This window comes from Procambarus clarkii, chromosome 82, assembly GCF_040958095.1.
Source record: "Procambarus clarkii isolate CNS0578487 chromosome 82, FALCON_Pclarkii_2.0, whole genome shotgun sequence".
Lineage (NCBI taxonomy): Eukaryota > Metazoa > Arthropoda > Malacostraca > Decapoda > Cambaridae > Procambarus > Procambarus clarkii.
In genome coordinates this window covers 187,092-198,449 of record NC_091231.1, presented here as the reverse complement: position 1 = coordinate 198,449, position 11,358 = coordinate 187,092, and the positions used below count along the sequence as shown (strand labels likewise).

The following is an 11,358-nucleotide window of genomic DNA, read 5'->3' as shown; positions in this document are numbered from 1 at the left end:
CCGACTACATCCTGAGGCCACTGGCAGGAGTGAGTGGTCGAGCAAGACCGCCTCCTGGATACAACGGGAAGGATTTGTGGAGGTCCACTGCACATCACCTGAGGCATTGTGAGGTCGGAGTAAAGTGCAGTCGGGGTTATGGCCAATAGCGCCGAGTGGCTGGCAGTGACTGGCCACACCAATGTTGCCTCTGTGGCCCGAGAGCAAGTGAAGATGTAACGAAGATATGACTTGTTCGCAGGTCCCCCGCGATGTAAGGGAACAGGAAGAGCAGAAGATTGGCAAGCAAAAATGCATTTGCAGGCCTAATACCTCTCTGTTTATGTACTACAATAGCCATGTGGGTATCAAGGGATATATGGCTGCATTACCTGTGGGCACACTAGGCAACGACATGTGGGTATATTGTGGTGTTTCCGGTTAGAAAGACTAAGGGTCAAGGGGACGAAACGTCGATAATGACAAACACAAGAAACGCGTCACTAAAGGATGTGTGTGACAGACATCACGGTGTGAGGAAGAGAAAGTTGAACACCTGAAGGGTGCCTGACATTTGGAGGGTCCCTGACACCTGAAGGGTCCCTGACATTTGGAGGGTCCCTGACACCTGAAGGGTCCCTGACACCTGAAGGGTCCCTGACACCTGAAGGGTCCCTGACATTTGGAGGGTCCCTGACACCTGAAGGGTCCCTGACACCTGAAGGGTCCCTGACACCTGAAGGGTCCCTGACACCTGGAGGGTCCCTGACACCTGAAGGGTCCCTGACACCTGAAGGGTCCCTGACACCTGAAGGGTCCCTGACACCTGGAGGGTCCCTGACACCTGAAGGGTCCCTGACACCTGAAGGGTCCCTGACACCTGAAGGGTCCCTGACACCTGAAGGGTCCCTGACACCTGAAGGGTCCCTGACACCTGAAGGGTCCCTGACACCTGAAGGGTCCCTGACACCTGAAGGGTCCCTGACACCTGAAGGGTCCCTGACACCTGAAGGGTCCCTGACACCTGGAGGGTCCCTGACACCTGAAGGGTCCCTGACACCTGAAGGGTCCCTGACACCTGAAGGGTCCCTGACACCTGGAGGGTCCCTGACACCTGGAGGGTCCCTGACACCTGAAGGGTCCCTGACACCTGAAGGGTCCCTGACACCTGAAGGGTCCCTGACATTTGGAGGGTCCCTGACACCTGAAGGGTCCCTGACACCTGAAGGGTCCCTGACACCTGAAGGGTCCCTGACACCTGAAGGGTCCCTGACACCTGGAGGGTCCCTGACACCTGAAGGGTCCCTGACACCTGAAGGGTCCCTGACACCTGAAGGGTCCCTGACACCTGGAGGGTCCCTGACACCTGAAGGGTCCCTGACACCTGAAGGGTCCCTGACACCTGAAGGGTCCCTGACACCTGGAGGGTCCCTGACACCTGAAGGGTCCCTGACACCTGAAGGGTCCCTGACACCTGAAGGGTCCCTGACACCTGGAGGGTCCCTGACACCTGAAGGGTCCCTGACACCTGAAGGGTCCCTGACACCTGAAGGGTCCCTGATGTTACGTACTCCTAGCAGAATACGTATATAAATTTAAAATAAATATTATTTTATTTTATCATTGCATGTATATGTACACACATTGTGTTTTGGGTAAATTGTCGTGTGGTTTGGCAGCGTCAGTGGACAGGAGAGCGGTTGCCTTTGCACAAGTCTATTTCCTGATTGATACGGGAAAGCTGGACCTGTTCAGTTTGAGAGTTCCAGATGTCACTTTTATTTAGTTAGGAAATGTTTATATACTGTAATTAAACAGGTGTCATTGTACTTATATATTTTGTAAGTAACTATTATATGTAACTTGCAGTCTTATGTGTTTTGAGAACAAGTGGTTGTTCAATTAGTTTAAAATATTAAAAAGTCCTTAGTTTCCATCCCTCATCCTGGGATGAGGCAGACGGGAGGTGAGAATGTGGGTGGCGACAGAGCGAGAGTTCAGTGGCTGATACAGGACTAGGGGAGTAACATGTGGGAGATAAGTCTGTTATATTCTGTTATATTTTGTTGTGCCATAGTTACTATTATATATTACTTGCCATGAAAATATTTTTCATATATTCTACAAGTTAACTTTACCATCTGTGTTTTTATATTATACTGTTTTGAATATATAGCTATCATATTGTGTATCTATTCTTCAGTCCTAAATGAAGATTCTATTTTATGCTCATTACCAATTCAAGGGGTTATACTGGTGATTCGCTATTGAGAACAGCAGTTGTGTCGTATCCCTAGACTTATTAAAGTTTGGCTGCTGTAGGATCACGAGCCGTAACGTACGATAGGTAACAAAGAGTTATGGGGGCCTGTGCCGGGAAATATTGTCCCATTTTTAACTTAACTATGCTAATCTAACCTTGCCTTCCTAGGTACCAGTGTGTCAAGTGTCTCTGTGTGTTTCTTAAGAACTATTCCATGTGCCAAGCAAGCCTTCCTGTGTGTCAAGTAACAACGTTTCACGATTTTGAGGTAAGTCATCCTATATATTTTGTTTGTGCAGTGAGGCCAAGCGAATTTTCAGTGTGGTGACAATTTTACAGTGAAGTGTAGTGCAGTGCCATTATTTTAATTAATTTTGTGAATCAAGTGCCAAGTGTTAGTAACGATGGAGGAGAAAGTTGCAGCGTTGGTGGCTCACCCAGACTTTGAAGGGATTCAGAACCTTAAAAAGACTGAGTTAATACAAATGGCAAATCACTTGGATTTGACCGCCAGCAATAGAATGGTTAAAGCCCAAATATTGAAAGTCATTGTGACGCATTTTGTTGAGAATGGGGATTTAGGTGAAGAAATTCTAGAGGAGTTAAGAGAGGAGTCGAGTGATCAGATGACGTTAAAGCGTCTTGAGTTAGAAGCTCGCCAATTAGAGCTTGAAGCTCAAAAAGAACAGAAAATATTAGAGGCTGAAGCTCGTCAAAGAGAGATTGAAGCTCAACAGCAACAGCAAATATTAGAGGCTGAAGCTCAGCAGAGGGAGCTTGAGACTAGGCGTTTAGAAATTGCGGCACAAAACCAGAGAGGTTTAATTGAGTTGCAACTTGAAGCCACAAAGAAGCAACAAGCCGAGGAACAAACTAGGCAATTAGAGATTCAACAACAAATGGCTGACACTAACTTAAGGCTTGAAACACAGCGTATGGCAGCTGGGCATGGAAATACTAGTAATGTTTCAACAAATAGTGATAATAATCCCATCAGGATGAATAAGTATATAGAGTTGCCCAAGTTCAATGAGGAAGATCCTGAGGTTTTCTTTGCACATTTTAATAAAATTGCCATCAGTATGAACTGGCCAAGGGATCAGTGGGTAGCCATTATGCAGTCTCAATTCAAGGGGCGTAGTCAGGAGGTTTTCACATCCCTACCTGACGCTCATAGTTTTGATTATGACTTTGTAAAGAAAAGCATCCTAAATGCTTATCAATTAAATCCAGAGGCACACAGGCAAAAGTTCAGGAACCTAAGGAGAATCAAGGATCAGACAATAGCCGATTTTACTCGTCAGAAGACGAATTTTTGCAACAGATGGTTAAAGTCACTTGCAGTCACTGATTTTGATGCTCTAAAGAATCTTCTTATAATGGAAGAAGTATTGTCATGTCTCCCAGACCAGTTGTCTACTTTTATGGCAGAACAAAAGAATGTAACAGACATTTATGAGCTGTCAAAGCTCGCGGATGAGCATGAGTTGTTGACTAAGGCCCCGTTTACGGCCACTTCACCTAAGTCTAGTCGTAGAGTAAATTATAATGCTCACCGAACTCCTTATCAGAATCCATCCAGTCCTAGTACTCCAGTTACTCCCATGAGCTCTTCTCTTACAAAACCTAACCCTGCTACTTCATTGTCAGGAATGTCAAATAATAATAAGGTTATTTCTAAACCTACAGTTGGTTCTACCAGTGTGTCCACTGTAAGGTCCTGTTCCCATTGTAAGAGAAAAGGCCATGGAATTCATTCATGTTTTATATTGCACCCTGAGTTACGACCAACTGGTCTCATTTATTGCAGAGGTGTGCAAAATAAACTTACTAATAACCATGTAACTGTAAACCCCAATTGGGTGAAACAGTATTCACCATATATGTCTTCAGGTGAAGTTTTGTGTATTAATGGGAAGTGGAAGCCAGTGGTTATTCTTCGTGATACAGGTGCTTCCCAAACCATAATTTCATCCAGTATTCTTTCTGATGTTGAAAAGAGAGAGACAGGAAAGTTTGTTGTTCTTCAGAGTGTTGCAGGATGTAAAACTGTACCTCTAATAGACATTAATTTCAGATCCACCATTACACCACGTTTATGCACTGTGGGTGTTAGTACACAGTTGCCCATCCCAGGTGTGGATGTTATATTGGGTAATGATGTGGCCATAAATCATGTTGTGGGTGAGAATGATCCCCGTTTGTGTAAACAGCCCGTTGCAGACCATGTTTATTCTGCCTGTGCTGAAGTTAGTTCTATGAATGAACCTGTTGTAGAAGATGGTTTTGTCCATTCTACCTGTGCTGATGTCAGTACTAATATAAATCCAGTTGTCAGTTCTGATGTTGTTACTCAAGCATTTGTTCCAGTAACCAGTACCCCTTCAGTGGAGAAGTGGGATGTGGTTGTTCCAGATTCCTGTGTGGCCGATTTAGTTGTTGAGAGTAAGCCTGATACTATGACTCTGCTTTATTCCAATAAATTGGGAAAGGATGTCCATGTACCATTGTCTTGCCCGCTCACTACGAACGTTGTGCCAGGAGTTGAGAGAAACTTAAAAGCCACGACTCTGTATTCCAGCCAAGTGAATGGTTTAGGACAAGATGTCGGGTTGGCAGAAGTATTCCCGCTCACTCCAAGTTTAGAATCAGTTGTCGAGAGTAAGTCCGTTGTAGAGGCCCCGCCTCACCCTAGTCAAGGTGATATAATAGGGGAGGAGGTCAAACTACCTGTTACTTGCCCGCTCGCTTCAGATTCCCTTCATTTATGTGCTTTGAGTAGAACTGACCCTAAGATTTCAGAGAGAAGCAAGGAGACAGTCTGTACTGTAGATCCAGTTTTGGAGAGTGTGGGAAAGCAGCCAGAGGATCAGCTTCTGTTGAGTAGATGGAGACCCATTGAGCCTCCCTCTTCAGTTGTCTGTGAGGATGTAACCCAGCTTGGTAGTGATATTGTTGATTGTGAGCAGACAGTACTCCAAGCAGCTCCAGAAGTCATGGGAGGAAATTTTGGTAAAATCATTAAGAGTGGTAAAGTAGCATTTGGATCTAAGTTGCGGAGTTGTGATTCTTATTCTATGTGGAGGAAGTATTTCTCATTGTGTACATTGAGTCAGAGTGTGTGTAGGATGTTGAAATCTACTTTTATTCTGCAGCCATTTTCTTGTGAAGTAATGGACTGTGGGACATCTTTGTTAAGCCTTGTGGTTGAGCAGAGAGAGTTTACTCAAGTAGGTTGTGCATCCAGTTCTGAGGAAGTGGTGAGTTATGCTAGAGCAGTGTCTCTATATTCAGATCCAGTTAATTTTGATGCACGAGTGATAAAAGTGTATGTTCCACTCAAGTGTGGGGTTGACTTTCAGAGTCATATTGTGGGTGAAGGATTAAATCATACTGGGGAGCAGATGTTTGAGGCTCCAGGTGTGCAATTCAAGTTGGCGGATAAGGTTATCCTACCTAGTGTTAATCATTGTGAAGGGTTTCAGATTGTCCTAGGGCGTGTTCCAGGTAATCTGCTGTTCATCTTCAAGATGCTAAGACCCTTAAACCTCTTGGTTGATTGGTTGTCATCAGACGTAAATCACTTGGGAAGTGATGGTGAGGGTTGTAAAGTTTTCGGCATGTTTTATTTAGTCTCTTGGAAGACTAGACGGTTGATGAACGTGTGTGTTGTGTTCAAGTTCACCATCAGAGGGTGTGAACTTGTCTTGAGAGTTATGATTGAGATATGGTGCCTAGGCATATGCCTGTTTTCTTTCACTGATCGTTATGACAGAGTTATGAGGCAATTGATTTCTGTGTTCCTTATGGATCATCTGAGTCAGTTCGATCAGGTAGTCTTTGCACTTGTCTTGGGTTGTATTTCTTGGTTGGAAGGTCAAAGGTTTGATAAGTCGGTGTCTTGTGTTTCGGAAGGTTCTATGAATGGGAAAGTCTTATGCATAATTGTGAGGTTTAATGCTACTTTCTCTAATTTTAGTATCCATTGGGCGAGAGTATGTGTTCCACAGAGGATCAAGAGTGATGATGAGCAGATGTCTGTGTCAGAGCATACCCAGGAGAAGTTCCAACTCAACTCAACATACAGCCTGCTTCAATTAAGCAGTTCAGCTCCAGAAAAAGGGAGTAATGGAAAATCGAGGCTGTCTTGGGAAAATTCACCATGTGGAAAAGGAATCACATGGAAAAATGAAACTGATCTTGAAGAAATAGTAGAAACATATGAAAAGCAAAATTGCCATGATAACTGTGTGAAAGCAGCTACCTTTATTGACAATTCTATTCATGCTACTAATGATAATGTAGATAGGAGTGTGAAATATGCTCTAAAACAAAGTGAAATAAATGAGATAGTACCTTGGAGAGATAAATTTGCATACTCCAGTGACACATATGTAGAACATAGTCATAAGACTGAAATTTCTGAGTTTCCTGTAAGACTATATTTGGAGTGTTTTCATTTTTGTCCAGAAATGTGTTCTTATTACTTATACATGTTTGGTGTAATTAATACCATAAATCTCAAGTGTCATACATTTTACTTTGAAAAAATGCCATTGATCTTCAATCCATTGCATTTTTTTTCTTGGAGGTGGAAGTGTTACGTACTCCTAGCAGAATACGTATATAAATTTAAAATAAATATTATTTTATTTTATCATTGCATGTATATGTACACACATTGTGTTTTGGGTAAATTGTCGTGTGGTTTGGCAGCGTCAGTGGACAGGAGAGCGGTTGCCTTTGCACAAGTCTATTTCCTGATTGATACGGGAAAGCTGGACCTGTTCAGTTTGAGAGTTCCAGATGTCACTTTTATTTAGTTAGGAAATGTTTATATACTGTAATTAAACAGGTGTCATTGTACTTATATATTTTGTAAGTAACTATTATATGTAACTTGCAGTCTTATGTGTTTTGAGAACAAGTGGTTGTTCAATTAGTTTAAAATATTAAAAAGTCCTTAGTTTCCATCCCTCATCCTGGGATGAGGCAGACGGGAGGTGAGAATGTGGGTGGCGACAGAGCGAGAGTTCAGTGGCTGATACAGGACTAGGGGAGTAACATGTGGGAGATAAGTCTGTTATATTCTGTTATATTTTGTTGTGCCATAGTTACTATTATATATTACTTGCCATGAAAATATTTTTCATATATTCTACAAGTTAACTTTACCATCTGTGTTTTTATATTATACTGTTTTGAATATATAGCTATCATATTGTGTATCTATTCTTCAGTCCTAAATGAAGATTCTATTTTATGCTCATTACCAATTCAAGGGGTTATACTGGTGATTCGCTATTGAGAACAGCAGTTGTGTCGTATCCCTAGACTTATTAAAGTTTGGCTGCTGTAGGATCACGAGCCGTAACGTACGATAGGTAACACCTGACACCTGAAGGGTCCCTGACACCTGAAGGGTCCCTGACACCTGGAGGGTCCCTGACACCTGAAGGGTCCCTGACACCTGAAGGGTCCCTGACACCTGGAGGGTCCCTGACACCTGAAGGGTCCCTGACACCTGAAGGGTCCCTGACACCTGAAGGGTCCCTGACACCTGAAGGGTCCCTGACACCTGAAGGGTCCCTGACACCTGGAGGGTCCCTGACACCTGAAGGGTCCCTGACACCTGAAGGGTCCCTGACACCTGAAGGGTCCCTGACACCTGAAGGGTCCCTGACACCTGAAGGGTCCCTGGCACCTGAAGGGTCCCTGACACCTGAAGGGTCCCTGACACCTGAAGGGGAGGTTTGGGACAAATGTGACCAAATGCCGCTTTCAGTACTTGGCATATGTTGGGTATATAAAGTCGTAATTTCAAACTGCGAATACGTGCAGAGACCAGAATTTGGCTCCAAAATATGGCTAAGCCTCGAAATTGGGATGTTTGGGATATTTTGAAAACTGCAGGGAGTTTGGGACAAATGTGACCAAACGCTGCTTTCAGTACTTGGCATATGTTGGGTATAAAAAGTCGTAATTTCAACTGCGAATAAGTGCAGAGAGCCACGATTTAGCTCCAAAATATGTTATCTCCTCGAAATTTGGATATTTTGGATATTTTGAAAACTGCAGGGGAGTTTGCGCAAATGTGACTCACGCCGCCTTTCAGTACTTGGCATATGTTGGGTATAAAAATTCGTAATTTCAAACTGCGAATACGTGCAGAGATCCAGAATTTGGCTCGAAATTATGGCTCAGGCCTCGAAATTGAGATATTTGGGATATATCGAAAACTGCAGGGGAGTTTGTTCAAAATGTGACTCAAGGCCGCTTTCAGGACTTGGCATATTTTGGGTATAAAAAGTCGTAATTTCAATCTGTGAATACGTGCATAGAGCCAGAATTTGGCTCTAAAATATGTCTCAGGTCTCGAAATTGGGATGTTTAGGATATTTTGAAAACTGCAGGGGTGTTGGGACAAATGTGACCAAAAGCCGCTTTCAGTACTTGGCATATGTTTGGTATATAAGACGTAATTTCAAATTGCGAATACGTGCAGAGAGCAAGAATTTGGCTCCAAAATATGGCTCAGGTCTCGATATTGGGATGTTTGGGGATATTTTTAAAACAGCAGGGTGGTTTGGGACAAATGTGACCAAACGCCGCTTTCAGTACTTCGCATATGTTGGTTATAAAAAAGTCGTAATTTCAAACTGCGAATACGTGCAGAGAGCCAGAATTTGGCTCCAAAATATGGCTCAGGCCTCGAATTGGGGATATTTGGGATATTTTGAAAACTTCAGGGGAGTTTGTTCAAAATGTGACTCACTGCCACTTTCATTTACTTGGCCTATGTTGGGAATAAAAAATCGTAATTTCAAACAGCGAATACGTGCAGAGAGCCAGAATTTTATCTCCAAAATATGGCCCAGGCCACGAAATTTTGATGTTGAGATATTTGAAAAATGCAGGGGAATTTGGGACAAAATGACCAAACGCCGCTTTCAGTACTTGGCATATGTTGGGTATAAAAAAGATTCAATTTCATACTGCGAATACGTGCAGAGAGCCAGAATTTGGCTCCAAAATATGGCTCAGGCCTCAAAATTGGGATGTTTCGGATATTTGAAAAACTGCAGGGGAGTTTGGGACAAATATGACCAACACCGCTTTCGGTACTTGGCATTTGTTGGGTATAAAAAATCGTAATTTCAAACTGCGAATACGTGCATAGAGCCAGAATTTGGCTCCAAAATATGGCTCAGGCCTCGAAATTGGGATGTTTGGGATATTTTGAAAACTGCAGGGGAATTTGGGACAAAAATGACCAAACGCCGCTTTCAGTACTTGGCATATGTTGGGTATAAAAAAGATTCAATTTCATACTGCGAATACGTGCAGAGAGCCAGAATTTGGCTCCAAAATATGGCTCAGGCCTCAAAATTGGGATGTTTCGGATATTTTGAAAACTGCAGGGGAGTTTGGACAAATATGACCAAACGCCGCTTTCAGTACTTGGCATATGTTGGGTATAAAAAGTCGTAATTCCAAACTGCGAATACGTGCAGAGAGCCAGAATTTTGTTCCAAAAATATGGCTCAGGCTTCGAAATTGGGATGTTTGGGATATATTTGAGAACTGCAGGGGAGATTGGGACAAATGTGACCAAACGCTGCTCTCAGTACTTCGCATATTTTTGGGTATAAAAAGTCGTAATTTCAATCTGTGAATACGTGCAGAGAACCAGAATTTGGCTCCAAAATATGGCTCAGGCCTAGAATTGGGATATTTGTGATATTTTGAAAACTGCAGGGAGGTTTGGGACAAATGTGACCAAACGCCTCTTTTAGTACTTGGCATATATTGGGTATAAAAAGTCGTAATTTCCAACTGCGAATACGAGCAGAGAGCCAGAATTTGGCTCCAAAATATAGCTCAGGCCTCGAAATTGGGATATTTAGGATATTTTGAAAAACTGCAGGGGAGTTTGTGCAAAATGTGACTCACTGCTGCTTTCAGTACTTGGCATATGATGGGTGCAAAAATTCGTAATTTCAAACTGCGAATACGTGCAGAGAGCCAGAATTTGGCTCCAAAATATGGCTTATGCCTCGAAATTAGGATATTTGGGATATTTTGAAAACTGCAGGGGCGTTTGGGCAAATGTGACTCACTGCCGCTTTCAGTACTTGGCATATGTTGGGTATAAAAAATCGTAATTTCAAACTGCGAATACGTGCAGAGAGCCAGAATTTGGTTCCAAAATATGGCTCAGGCCTCGAAATTGGGATGTTTAGGATATTTTGAAAACTGCAGGGAGGTTTGGGACAAATGTGACCAAATGCCGCTTTCAGTACTTGGCATATGTTGGGTATATAAAGTCGTAATTTTAAACTGCGAATACGTGCAGAGAACCAGAATTTGGCTCTAAATATGGCTAAGGCCTCGAAATTGGGATGTTTGGGATATTTTGAAAACTGCAGGGAGGTTTAGGACAAATGTGACCAAACGCTGCTTTCAGTACTTGGCATATGTTGAGTATAAAAATTCGTAATTTCAAACTGCGAATAGTGCAGAGAGCCAGAACTTGGCTCCAAAATATGGTTCAGGCCTCCAAATGGGATATTTGGGATATTTTGAAAACTTCAGGGGAGTTTGTTCAAAATGTGACTCACTGCCACTTTCAGTACTTGGCATATGTTGGGAATAAAAAATCGTAATTTCAAACTGCGAATACGTGCAGAGAGCCAGAATTTGGCTCCAAAATATGGCCCAGGCCTCGAAATTTGGATATTTGAGATATTTTGAAAAATGCAGGAAGGATTGAGACAATTTTGCCCAAACGCCGCTTTCGGTACTTGGCATTTGTTGGGTGTAAAAAATCGTAATTTCAAGCTGCGAATACGTGCAGAGAGCCAGAATTTGGCTCCAAAATATAGCTCAGGCCTCGAAATTAAGATGTTTGGGATATTTCGAAAACTGCAGGGGGTTTGGGACAAATGTGACCAAACGCCGCTTTCAGTACTTGGCATATGTTGGGTATAAAAAGTCGTAATTTCAAACTGCGAATACGTGCAGAGAGCCAGAATTTGGCTCCAAAATATGGCTCAGGCCTCGAAATTAGGATGTTTGGGATATTTTGAAAACTGCAGGGGGGTTTGGGACAAATG

General features: G+C 42.9%; 1 protein-coding gene across 1 annotated transcript; it reads right to left on the bottom strand.

Annotated features, from left to right (window-relative positions):
* Positions 1 to 482: 482 nt before the first annotated feature.
* LOC138358283 (collagen alpha-1(I) chain-like) lies at positions 483 to 8,037 on the bottom strand. The gene is made up of 2 exons (XM_069316137.1): positions 7,641 to 8,037; positions 483 to 1,552 (listed from the first exon to the last, which is right to left on the bottom strand). The coding sequence occupies exons 1-2, from the start codon at positions 8,035 to 8,037 to the stop codon at positions 483 to 485; spliced, it is 1,467 nt and encodes a 488-aa protein (XP_069172238.1).
* Between the last annotated feature and the right edge of the window lie 3,321 nt (positions 8,038 to 11,358).